We start from the raw sequence: 13,830 nt of genomic DNA, 5'->3' as shown, positions 1-13,830 counted from the left end.
AAGTGCGTTATGTCGTAGCATGCCCATCCATTAATATGCTCCCATCCCGTACGTACTTAGTATGTCCCTCATCAGATGGGCGAGAAAAGATACAGTACTTACACAATAACCAGGAAATAACCCGTTGAAAAATTAGCAATCGTAATACGAACTTACGAACCCAATTTCACCCCGATGATGGGCATTGAACCTGGACTTTCTGTAAGAGCGTTACCACTGGAATAGCCGTGTCTCTTCTAACTAATTCCAATGTCTCTCTCCTCTCTCTCCAGGCTGGGGTGCCCACCACGCCAACTATCCGTTCCCCTACATCACAGCAGCGGCCGCCATTGGTGTACGCAAAAAAAAAAAAAAAAAAAAAAAAAAAGAGAGAGAGAGAGAGATTTGGTAGAGGAAATTGTAACAACAGAGGTCTTATCGTCCCGAAATCGAAGAGTTGAGGACAGAATAGGAGAATGCCAGCCATTCGGAGAACAAACCTTATCTGTTTAGAATAAAGTTCTCCTGAATTAATCTACTTGAATTAAATTACTTATTTCATTTAATTTATTTGTAGGTTTAAATTAACCCATCAGATTGCGTAATCCAAGATTAAAATGGTTTAACCTTGGTTTAAAGTTTAAACTCAAAGTCTGGGCATAGATGTGGGAATCACATCTGCCGTTGAAATTACAGTATGTTCACTCCCATAGTCTGAAGGTAGGACTCTAATTGATATCATTTATAGGGAAGATCCTATTTGAATTTCTAGGTACTTAGGGCCCTAATTGAAATCATCTATAGGTAAGAACCCAAGTACATATTTGAATTTCTGGGTACTTAGGGCCCTAATTGAAATCATCTATAGGTAAGACCCCAAGTATTTGAAAATTTCCATTTACTTAGGGCCCTAATCGAAATTCTCTATATTTAAGACCCTGTTTAAGTTCGTAGGTATTGTCCATTTGAGCATTCCGTGATCGGGTATCGAGGATTTATGTTATTTACAAACTCGATTTGCTGAAGTTAATTTAGATACATGAAATAAAAGCACTAGTAACTAGTAAACGCTTTAATAGTTGAGGTGGGAGCAGGACCCTTCGGAGTAAGAAAAAACGCTTTCCATTTAAACACTGGTTGAAAGGAGTAACGAAAGGGCACATAAACACTTGCTTAATCTGCCATGGTAGATGTTTTTTTGACTTATGCCTTGTCCACAGCTAGTCCAAAGTAACTTTGATGTACTTAAGTAGAACTTGATGTACTTAAGTAGAACTTGATGTACTCAAGTAGAACTTGATGTACTTAAGTAGGTAATTATAATTACGATTATTATTTAGTGAGGCAGGTCTTTAACTGTCTGCCATGGTAGATGTTTTTTTGACTTATGCCTTGTCCACAGCTAGTCCAAAGTAACTTTGATGTACTTAAGTAGAACTTGATGTACTCAAGTAGAACTTGATGTACTTAAGTAGGTAATTATAATTACGATTATCATTAGTGAGGCAGGTCTCTGCATAGCGTAAAGGCCATACCAGGCTACCAGTCTTGTATGCCTAACATTTTTCAATCAGCTCCTTAATTATTGTCCTGATGAGGCTAAATGCACGTCCTAAGAAGCACGTCATGTCGGTTAATCGTCCAGAAATAAACCATGACTAACGTTGCTTAACATCAGTGATACGTCAGGAACTGATACTGTTACATTGAGCTACGAATTACGATAGCCACTAGGTACCACTGGCTGCAAATTTGTTGCTTTCCCTTCATGTTAACATTCAACATGGGGTTTTCCCATTGGCAATGTGGCTTGGAAATTTTCATCGACAACTTACATTTCACATGTTGCTTATGTGGACTGGCAGTAAAATTGTAGATAGCATTAGAATGATCTTTGTTTTATAGTATAAATAGTTAATGTACAGGGTGTTTTAAAAGTCTTGCGACAAACGTCAAGGCCGTCATTGCGCTGAATAAAGCAAATTTTACTCTTTGGAACCATATCTGGTTAAAAATAGAGCCCATTTTTATGGAAAAATATCCATATTCTTTGGAGAAATGGCACATTCCGGCCACAAGTAAAATGATAGGGCCCCTCTAGAAATATGGCGCAGTCGTATAACAATTTGAATATGGCAAAAAAAATTCCCAAAAAGGTTAAAATAAAAAAGTTAAAAATAGAGCCCATTTTTATGGAAAAATATCCATATTCTTTGGAGAAATGGCACATTCCGGCCACAAGTAAAATGATAGGGCCCTCTAGAAATATGGCGCAGTCGTATAACAATTTGAATATGGCGAAAAAATTCCCAAAAAGGTTAAAATAAAAAGTGGATCAATTGAAATATGTACGTCCTTGAAGTTTTCTGCAAGACCTTTGAAACACCCTATATAAGGAAAAAATATTGAATTTGAGCAATTTTTCGATATGAATTGATCTGGGTCCCAATTGGTCTCAAGTATTCTCCCTTATGGGTGTTAATTTCTAATTTTGGACTGAAGATCTAGTACAATTTTTTGTCGAGGATCCTTCTGCATGGCGAGCAAGCGCGTTATCACTGGGCTAACCATGTCCCAAAGGTATAAAGATACCTACAGCTAATTTTATTCTCCATTTGTCCCAAAGTCCGGTTTTGTAATTTCCGCTACGTCGATTTTTGTTTCATACTTATGTTCAAATATTTCAAACACTTAATTATATTTTATTTATGTATTTGAATGTTGGTAATCCTAAATGAGCTAAGCACCAAAATTTCCAAATTACTTTGATTGTTAGCTCCTTTGCCCAGATGGTCACCCATCCGGAGAGCAACCACACGCAACGTTGCTTATCTCCGGTGACCCATCGGGAACCGGTGCATTAAACCTGCTATCTGGCTACATTTATATCTTAAGAGTTACGTATTTGAAGTCTCTCCCTCTCTCTCTCTCTCTCTCTCTCTCTCTCTCTCTCTCTCTCTCTCTCTCTCTCTCCCTCTCCTCTATTTTCTTTCTCCGTTGTGTTGTCCACTACTATTTGGTCACCCTGTATATGTTTAGTTTTCTCCAAGAGTATTATTATTATTATTGTTGTTGTATAGTTTTGTACTGACCACACTCTCTCACTTGCTAGGGGCTTGCAGAGCAGTGGTGTGGTTGTTTCTAGGGGAAGGGGGCCCCCGTGTTCTTCGTTGAAGTTGGGGAATGCACCAGTCACAAAAGATCTAACTAGGTCGCAGTGACGTAGGACGAATTTCCTACGTCACTGCGATGAATTTCCTACGTCACTGCGACGAATTTCCCTTCCTCTCGAAGGCTTTTTTCTGGCCCCTTACCACTTAGCGAAAGACAAAGAGTGAAAATACAGAGAATCCCCGATACCGGGGGCCCCCGTGTTCTTCGTTGAAGTTGGGGAATGCACCAGTCACAAAAGATCTAACTAGGTCGCAGTGACGTAGGACGAATTTCCTAAAGTGACGTAGGACGAATTTCCTACGTCACTGCGACGAATTTCCCTTCCTCTCGAAGGCTTTTTTCTGGCCCCTTACCACTTAGCGAAATACAAAGACAAAGAGTGAAAATACAGAGAATCCCCGATACCCAATTGTGTCCACATATTGGAGTAATAAAGTAGATCTTGCCCTCTATATCGATGATGTGGACCTTTTGCTCTTCGAGGGCTTTTCTCCATTAAGATTATTTGATTAACATCAGTAGTTCTATGATGATAGAAGAAGGTAATAATGTAATTGGCTTGCGTGCTGGCGGGAGTTACTGAGTATCCTTGTCCGGCTAGTCTGATTCCTGAGGGGAGTGGGGGGGTAGAAAGATTTCCAGTATCCTTCCTGCTTTCCTGGAGCTCTGCATGGTCTATACAGGACACTTTGCACATTCCGTGATCGGGTATCGAGGATTTATGTTATTTACAAACTCGATTTGCTGAAGTTAATTTAGATACATGAAATAAAAGCACTAGTATCCGCTTTAATAGTTGAGGTGGGAGCAGGTCCCTTCGGAGTAAGAAATAACGCTTTCCATTTAAACACTGGTTGAAAGGAGTAACGAAAGGGCACGTCCACATATTGGAGTAATAAAGTAGATCTTGCCCTCTATATCGATGATGTGGACCTTTTGCTCTTCGAGGGCTTTTCTCCATTAAGAATATTTATTTTTTGACCTATTTATTTTTTTTATTAGGTCCCATTTAATTTTGGATTTTTTTTTTTTTTTTTTTTTTAAGAAAAAAAAAAAGAATTATGTATTTGTTTTATTTTAAAAGAATTTTTACGTAATTTTCTAAAATTAGGAACACACGTCCACGTACATCCGTACATACGTATAAACCATGGGCTAAAAATCACTTTTTTGACATCAGGGGATCTCAAAACGGATATTTCCAACCATTTCCCAATTTTCGAAATTTGGACCGATTGCAATACTTTCATTACTAGTATAGCTCGCTATACTGTGGTAATAGAAAGTAATAGCGAAAATAGTGATTATTCAACCTGAATTCTGAGACTACCAGAAGATTGATATACTGTATATTTGTTTAGGTTCTTTTGAAAATCACACAAGACGCCACTGTGGGGACCTAAAGTAACGTTGTAATAATAGTCAGGGGTGTATTTAGGGGGGTGGCTCGGGCTTCATTTTTGTTCCTTCACTATGGAACGGACTCCGAAAATTTGCAGCATCCACTCTAAGGATTATGTTAGCTGTTATGGACGGTCCATTATGTTAGCTGTTATGGACCTAGGTACATAGGTACTGATTTTCTCTAATCACGATCGAATAAACTACGGGCTAAAAAATTCCCGGAGGGACGGACCCAGCTTGTTGTTCCTTTACTATGGGACGGACTTCGAAAATTTGCAGCATCCACTCTAAGGATTATGTTACCTGTTATGGACGGTCCATTATGTTAGCTGTTATGGACGTACAGACACTAAAAAATGTCCAAACCAGACAAACTAAAGGTAGCGCATTGTGAGAAATACTTCCCCCCTCGTATTACACTAAACCTGCACCACTGCTCAAACTTATTTCCATATGGCACAGCGGCTGAGCCTCTTCGTTATTTTTTACTATAACATTTTTATATTATAGTTCCTTTTTATAAATTATTTAATTCGTGTTAATATTGTCCTGCCATGGTAGATGTTTTTTTGACTTATGCCTTGTCCACAGCTAGTACCAAGTAACTTTGATGTACTTAAGTAGGTAATTATAATTACGATTATTATTTAGTGAGGCAGGTCTCTGCATAGCGTAAAGGCCATACCAGGCTACCAGTTTTGTATGCCTAACATTTTTCAATCAGCTCCTTAATTATTGTCCTGATGAGGCTAAATGCACGTCCTAAGAAGCACATCATGTCGGTTAATCGTCCAGAAATCGATGTACTTAAGTAGGTAATTATAATTACGATTATTATTTAGTGAGGCAGGTCTCTGCATAGCGTAAAGGCCATACCAGGCTACCAGTCTTGTATGCCTAACATTTATCAATCAGCTCCTTAATTATTGTCCTGATGAGGCTAAATGCACGTCCTAAGAAGCACGTCATGTTGGTTAATCGTCCAGAAATCAACCATGACTAACGTTGCTTAACATCAGTGATACGTCAGGAACTGATACTGTTATATTGAGCTGCGATAACCACTAGGTACCACTGGCTGCAAATTTGTTGCTTTCCCTTCATGTTAACATTCAACATGGAGTTTTCCCATTGGCAATGTGGCTTGGAAATTTTCATCTACATTAATATTTTAAAGGCAAGAGAAGATTTGCTTAAGTACATTAGAAAATAAATTGCATACAAGAAGATTATAACAAAAGATAATACTAAAAAAGAAAAATTATTACAGAATTTCTGTTGGGAAGAGGAAATGCATTGAATGTGTCCCGTTGAGATGTAACCAATGGAGAGCGAACCAAAGAATAGAAATACCGGTGAAATTCCAAACACGGGTAAAACGGTGAAACAACAAGTCAACCGATGGAATTGATAACTCGGGAATTGGTTTATCTCGAATGAGGGGGAACAATGGAAATCGAATCTCTCCGGGACAAAAATCCAACACATCACTTGGCCCTTGAATAAAACGATTTTGAGCAAGTCAAATAAAAAGTACAGATAAATGTTTTTTATGTTCTACATAGGTGAGTATGTAGTAGATATTGCATTTGATCAAATACAAAATAGCAAAGCGGCCGGCCTTTTTATATTCTTACATATTAAAAAAAAAGTTATCAATATGCTGTGTCCAGCGATATTTGAATTAATATTTTGCAACAAAGTAAAGCATCCAATGACTAACAAGTTGAAATCTTTGTCCAAGATTGTCAAATTAATAAAAATATATAAATCCATAAAACTAGAGCGAAAAAACTTGATTTTAAAAGGTTGAAAAGTATCAAATACATGCCCCGAAAAAAGCTACTTTGTCCAATGAAAATAAGATTAGGCCGTAACTGATTTTCATTTGAGCCTGAACAAAGATGCGTTGATTGCTTGGAAAAAGAATATTTTAAAGGCAAGAGAAGATTTGCTTAAGTACATTAGAAAATAAATTGCATACAAGAAGATTATAACAAAAGATAATACTAAAAGAGAAAAATTATTACAGAATTTCTGTTGGGAAGAGGCAATGCATTGAATGTGTCCCGTTGAGATGTAACCAATGGAGAGCGAACCAAAGAATAGAAATACGGTGAAATTCCAAACACGGGTAAAACGGTGGTTGAATGTGTCCCGTTGAGATGTAACCAATGGAGAGCGAACCAAAGAATAGAAATACCGGTGAAATTCCAAACACGGGTAAAACGGTGGAACAACAAATCAACCCGTGGAATTGATAACTCGGGAATTGGTTTATCTCGAATGAGGGGGAACAATGGAAATCGAATCTCTTCGGGACAAAAATCCAACACATCACTTGGCCCTTGAATAAAACGATTTTGAGCAAGTTAACAAACTACCTAAGTAAAACTGTACAGCCTGATTTCAATATGATCAGGATTAATTGAACGTTTGCTTTCGACGGACAGAATAAGATAGAAGGTTTTAGTTTAGAATGTCTAATACAAAACGAGAAGGAAAAAAGATCAAAGACAGAATAGAGGTCTCTTTTAGAATTTCTAAATACACACTTAACATTATACAACTTGTATTAATACGTTGGATTGCTTGAAATAATTTCACGAGAGGAATGCTGCCAGCGTGGTACCAGAATAGAGGTCTCTTTTAGAATTTCTAAATACACACTTAACATTATACAACTTGTATTAATACGTTGGATTGCTTGAAATAATTTCACAAGAGGAATGCTGCCAGCGTGGTACCGCTTTCGACGGCGGACAGAATAAGATAGAAGGTTTTAGTTTAGAATGTCTAATACAAAACGAGAAGGAAAAAAGATCAAAGACAGAATATAGAGGTCTCTTTTAGAATTTCTAAATACACACTTAACATTACACAACTTGTATTAATACGTTGGATTGCTTGAAATAATTTCACGAGAGGAATGCTGCCAGCGTGGTACCGTACTCTGCTAAAGTTCTTCAAGGTAGCACTCTAGCAGCCTTCCTCTCAAAACAATATGATTAGATTGGGGGACAAGGGTTGGTGGCACTTTATTTCTCCAATGGCAGAGACTGGACAGGTCTAACAGCATTCCTCCTGTCACAGGGATAACATGCGTTTGCTATTGACCGCATCGGGGCTCGTGGCACAATCACCTCTCTGTTGTGAGGAACAAGACGGTACGATGGGGTTTGCCAGTGGTGTCATTCCTGAGCCGCCCTCCATGAGAGATTCGAAGTTGAAAACAATTCCGGTAGATGGCGTGCTGATCGGAATACCCGCAATGTCCGAGATGAGAGGGGCGGGGGCGGGGCCTCCGGTTCTTGATTCTGATTGGTGCTTGGAGACGGAGGAGGCGTGGTTTAGATAGGGGGAGGAGGAGACGGGGAGAGAGTTGGGGCGTGGTCGGTTGTTGTTACCTGGAAACAAATAGGAAATAGAATCATTAGTAAGATTTTTTTATGAAAGCATGTGTGAAAGGCAGCCTTGAAACCCCTATGACTGAAAGCTTTTGGCTCTCAGCTCTCTCTATGCGCTTTGTCGATTCCTTTTACGTGCTTGATGTGCTATGCTTTCCACTCTGTTTTTAGCATAAGGTAACCATCAGCAAGTGTTGTTGGAGATGGTCACCCGTCCAGATACTAACCACGCACAACGTTGCTTTGACAAAAGAACATTTGTTACAGCTGAATATAAACACACAACTTCTGCCTTCACTTCTCAAGCAGTAAAGAGAGAAGTAAATACGGCAGGACGAGTAGCAGGAGACAGGACTGAATATAAATGAGGCATTGGTAACTATCAGCAAGTGTTGTTGGAGATGTTCACCGTCCAGATACTAACCACGCACAACGTTGCTTTGACAAAAGAACATTAAATTTGTTAAAATTCTGTTATTAACGTAACAAGACTGCGTTACTGATGGAGATCAGGCAGAAATCTGCACATAGCTCTAGATACGTCAACACAGATTAACACAGAGCAAGGCTAAACTAAATGGCTAAATACAAGCCAGGATGCAATGAGGTTATTTTAATCTTATCTGCATATAGCTACTCGGATTCTATAGGTATAATATTCAGATCCTATGTAGGTATAGAATACCTATAGGTACCTACACACATTATTTGCTCAACACACATCCTATATCTATATCCTATCCTAAGCAATCTACATAGGACCTTGCTACGAGATTACGGAAAGATTTATTTGCAAAACAATAGATTTATGTACACACATTATTATGAGCTATGTTTACACACTTTATGTACAGGACTGGTATCATATGTACCTAGCTAATTATATATTTATGAAAGTATATTAGGTGTACCTTATCTCATTCAGAGGAAATATTGGTAAGTATCGCCGCATGAGAACTCCGTTGTGTCATTAATAGTGATACCAGTCTATCAATTTCCAATAAAACAGTTATGTTCAAGCAACGTTGTGCGTAGTTAGTACCTATTCGGATGGTTAAGATCTTCTCGGGCCCTCTCAGCTGTGAGAAGGCGGGCAGCTTGTAGCCAAAATGAAGAGTGAAACCCCATCACCGAAGATCTTGGCAGATAATTTACGTTAATTTTAAGAGTGGAGACTCAGACTACTCAGAGAAAGGTCCAAAAATAGACTGACTTTTGTATGAATATCTTTCTATAAAGGACTATAAAGGCGTGAATCTTTCAGAAAGATGCCAAATCTTTCAGAGGCGTGTAAATCTTTCAAAGTTGAACAAAGGCGTAAATCTTTCAAAGTTGAACAAAGGCGTAAATCTTTCAAAGTTGAACAAACGCGTAAATCTTTCAAAGTTGAACAAAGACGTAAATCTTTCAAAGTTGAACAAAGGCGTAAATCTTTCAAAGTTGAACAAAGGCGTCAATCTTTCAAAGTTGAACAAAGGCGTAAATCTTTCAAAGTTGAACAAAGGCGTAAATCTTTCAAAGTTGAACAAAGGCGTCAATCTTTCAAAGTTGAACAAAGGCGTAAATCTTTCAAAGTTGAACAAACGCGTGTAAATCTTTCAAAGTTGAACAAAGGCGTAAATCTTTCAAAAGTTGCCAAAACTCACCTAGCGCGACTCGCTTGTTGTTCGTATTGTTGACCGGCGCACACTCTGGGTGTACTTGGGTCCCCGGCTCAGACTTGATACTGATCGTCACTCCCCCCACAGTCACCTTCTCCTGTTCCAAGAACGACGGGTTTGGTGCGTTCTCGTCCACCCCGGTGTCTGGGGATACGCGGGACATACGACACGACATCTGGTGGGATTCTAGGAGAAGCTCTAGTTGTTGAACTTCGGCACGGAGCTGAGCCACCTCCTCGGACAGCAGGACTTTCTTCTGAGCGAGACCTTCGGTTTCCTGGAAAAACAGGAATAGAAATATATTAGAAAAACAGTCAGGAACAGAAATATATTAAAATCGAATCTTTCACGTTCGGTTTATTCTGCCGAGATAGGACTGAAAAAAAACCCTTAACCCACACCAGTCAAAGAGATCTTTTTTTTTAAAGAGGTTTGACAGAGGAAACTGTAACTGCTATGGTCTTATCGTCCCGAAATCGATGAGAGAAGAAAGACAGGATAGGAGAAAGCCAGCCGTTCCGAGAACGAACAATATCCCATCAGGATAAAATCCGCCCCGGGCGGGAATCGAACCCGCGGCCTAGCGCTTACAAGGCAGACGCACTACGAACTAAGCTAACTAGGCTGGTCTAAGAGATCTCAATTTATGTATAAAGCTGTCTGTGTCCACTGTCCAAACATAGTCGACGGTCGTCAATCGATGTCGACTGAAACCGTTCACTGCCTCGACAACATATGTAGATTCATTTCGTCGATCGACGGCGTCGACTATGTTTGCCTGTGGATAGAGCTTTAAAATGTGAGCTATGCGATATTCCTCCTACAAACATATAATGTGCTAAGCTGATAACTACTTTACGGATGCATTTAGTCCTTGAAAAGTCGTTCATATTAGCTCAGAGATGAAGTTAGATCTCCAGTGTACAGGAAAGATGTTGAGATAATCACTATAAACTATATAAGTGATAGGAATTTGCCTGTGTTTGGTTAACCTACATAGATCGTCACTCTTAGATTAATAGCGAATATTATACTGTGTCCTAGCATGCCCGTCCCGTAGTCATCATTTAGTATTCCCAGTCTAGGAGCTTACCTCCGTACATAAAATGCAGTTTCTTTGTGTTATTATATCACAACTTTGGTGCTCACTGGAGCATTGTAGGATTTTTCCCAATATCTCAATAATCCTAACATCAAATATTTACCTACCATGCTGGCACCGGTCGCTATGCGCATTTATATGTCATAGCTACTCATTTTCCTCACGAGGCTGAGTGGCCCCCGCGACATCTAGTCACGGAATCAATCATTTGTATGATACAAATTTCTTGACCCGCCGGGAATCGAACCCTCTCCCGCGTGCAAGGCGAGCGCAGTGACCACTAAGCCATGGAAGCTGACATTACCTCCGTACACAAAAAGCCACTCAGAGGATTAGGTGAAGGGACAAACAGACCTAAAAGGTGGGTTAAGCTTCCACGAATCTACGAATTAGTCCCAGTCGAAAAAAGTCGAAAGTCGTGAGCAATTTTTTTTTTTCTTTCGATAATGGGAATCGAATAGGTAGGTACTTACCATGAGTAATTCATTGGTATGATCCATGCGTCTCTTACGACACCGAGCTGCTGCCTGTTTATTTCTTTCTCTTCTCACTTCACGTCGCTTCTCCTCTTCTAGAGAAATCTGCAGGAGAGAAAATGAGACAAGATATTAGATAAAAATGAGTCCGCCAAATATCTAAATATCTCCCTAGTAGAAATTAAAAAAAAAGTCGATACGTAAGTTCCAACTGTACTGGAAAAAAAACTAGGGTGCCGGAAACCCAATCGAGTGACTGAGTTCCGGCACCCTAATATTGAACTCTTTATCGGGAAGCTCGACACTATAATAAAGCATTCCAACAACTTAAATCGTAACTGCTATGGTCTTATCGTCCCGAAATCGATGAGAGAAGGAAGACAGGATAGGAGAAAGCCAGCCGTTCCGAGAACGAACAATATTCCGTCAGGATAAAATCCGCCCCGGGCGGGAATCGAACTCGCGGCCTAGCGCTTACAAGGCAGACGCACTACCAACTATGCGAACTAGGCTGGCCTAAGAGATCTCAATTTATGTATAAAGCTGTCTGTGTCCACTGTCCACACATATTCGACTCCGTCGAACGACGTCTTCTGAAACCGTACACTGCCTCGACAATATAGCTTCATTTCGTCGATCGACGGCGTTGACTATGTGTGCCTGTGGATAGAGCTTTACAATGTGGACTATGCGATATTCCTCCTACAAACATATAATGTGCTAAACTGATAACTACTTTACGGATGCATTTAGTCCTTGAAAAGTCGTTCATGTTAGCTCAGAGATGAAGTTAGATCTCCAGTGTACAGGAAAGATGTTGAGATAATCATTATAGACTATAAGTAATAGGAATTTGCCTGTGTATGGGTAACCTACATAGATCGTCACTCTTAGATGAATAGCGATATAGCGAATATTATACTGTGTCGTAGCATGCCCGTCCCGTAGTCCTCATTTGGTATTCCCAGTCTAGGAGCTTACCTCCGAACACAAAAAGTCACTCAGAGGCTTAGATGAAGGGACAAACAGACCCTAAAAGGTGGGTTAAGCTTCCACGAATCTACAAATTAGTCCAAGTAAAAAAAAAAAAAAAAAAAGGGGTTAAACTTCCCCGAAATTACAAAATAGTCCAAAAAAAAAAAAAAAAAAAAAAAAAAAAAAAACGAAAGTCGTGAGCATTTTTTTTTTGTGTCGATAATGGGAATCGAATAGGTACTTACCATGAGTAATTCATTGGTATGATCCATGCGTCTCTTACGACACCGAGCTGCCGCCTGTTTATTTCTTTCTCTTCTCACTTCACGTCGCTTCTCCTCTTCTAGAGAAATCTGCAAGAGAGAAAATGAGACAAGATATTAGAATAGAAAGTAAAAAAAAAAATGAGTCCGCCAAATAAATATCTCCCTAGTAGAAATTAAAAAAAAAGTCGATACGTAAGTTCCAACTGTACTGGGAAAAAAAACTAGAGTGCCGGAAGCCCAATCGAGTGACTGAGTTCCGGCACTCTAATATTGAACTCTTTATCGGGAAGCTCGACACTATAATAAAGCATTCCAACAACCTAAATCAGAGGAAGTAACCCAATAATAGAGTCCTTCAACTTGTGGCACCCTATCGCTGTTTTTACTTTCTATTACTACAGTATAGTGAGTTATACTAGTAATGAAAGTATTGCAATCGGTCCAAATTTTTTTCCTCAGTGTGCCATATACACCGGGGTGATGAGCTCTAACCATGGGTATAGGCCAATTTTAAAAAAAAAAAAAAAAAAAAAAAAAAATCTCTCGCCATATATCCACCACTGGTAAAAACCAGTAGTATAGGTACTATAGGTACGTACCTAACTATGTAGGTACCACAAACATTTCCCCACAAGTTAAAAAAAAGAAGAAAAAACAAAAGAAAGTAATAGTTAGGGTATTGGACTTCTTGACTGTTTTCAACACCTTCGGCACTGATTTTAAAATTAAAAACCTCCAGTAAATCGGCCAATTTGGCCGCGACTCCTGCACTGATCAGTAAATTATTGATGATGTCCACATTCAAATCCAAATATGTAGGTACTTAGTTAAATCAAATCATTGAAATCACACACAAATGTCATAAATAAATATCATAAAATCGAACGACTCGAGAAGTGTTGAAATATTTCGACCCGTGATTTCAAAGGCTGTGAAATCCCATCGTAAATATTGATTTAGGTCTTCATAAGTCAACGGAATCATTGGAAATAATCATCAATCAACCGGCCTAGTTTTTTATCTCTTCAGATTCGATAAGAAGGTCCCCCCTGAATTTCAGTACCTAACGTAACTGAAATTCGAAGTCAATGTCCTAAATCCCAATCTAAAATCTAATCTAAATGACTTATTTGTCCCTAAATCCCAATCTAAAATCTAATCTAAATGACTTACTTGTCCCTAAATCCCAATCTAAAATCTAATCTAAATGACACGGCAATGAATGTCCTCTGTAATGTTCCTAATACAAAATAATAAGAACAGTGTGCGTGGGGAAACAATAATGAAATTCTAACACGCAGATCTTAACAAGATAGGGGGGAGAGGCGGGGGCAGGAGAAACAGTTTTTGGGCATAATTTTCACGGAGGAAGGAGAAAAAAATGTC

General features: G+C 39.1%; 1 protein-coding gene and 1 long non-coding RNA gene across 3 annotated transcripts; one reads left to right on the top strand and one right to left on the bottom strand.

Moving 5' to 3' along the window:
* The first annotated feature begins 1,992 nt into the window (after positions 1-1,992).
* On the top strand, positions 1,993-6,486 carry LOC108253462. Of its 2 annotated transcripts, none has more exons than XR_001809750.1 (2): positions 1,993-2,149; positions 6,092-6,486. It is a non-coding gene; the product is annotated as an uncharacterized LOC108253462 (long non-coding RNA). The 2 variants fall into 2 exon arrangements; XR_001809751.2 differs by lacking the exon at positions 1,993-2,149 and adding an exon at positions 2,156-2,309.
* Positions 6,487-7,335: 849 nt separating this feature from the next.
* On the bottom strand, positions 7,336-13,068 carry LOC103517482 (transcription factor kayak-like). Its single transcript, XM_026829563.1, has 5 exons — positions 13,060-13,068; positions 12,424-12,531; positions 11,201-11,308; positions 9,611-9,902; positions 7,336-7,964 (listed from the first exon to the last, which is right to left on the bottom strand). Exons 1-5 carry the CDS (start codon positions 13,066-13,068, stop codon positions 7,645-7,647), a joined length of 837 nt encoding a protein of 278 aa, XP_026685364.1. The 3' UTR covers positions 7,336-7,644.
* Positions 13,069-13,830: the final 762 nt, after the last annotated feature.

The sequence above is a fragment of the Diaphorina citri genome, unplaced genomic scaffold (genome assembly GCF_000475195.1).
Source record: "Diaphorina citri unplaced genomic scaffold, Diaci psyllid genome assembly version 1.1 scaffold1863, whole genome shotgun sequence".
NCBI classification, from domain to species: domain Eukaryota; kingdom Metazoa; phylum Arthropoda; class Insecta; order Hemiptera; family Psyllidae; genus Diaphorina; species Diaphorina citri.
The sequence above is the reverse complement of the archived record's forward strand: the minus strand, read 5'-3'. Positions and strand labels throughout refer to the sequence as shown.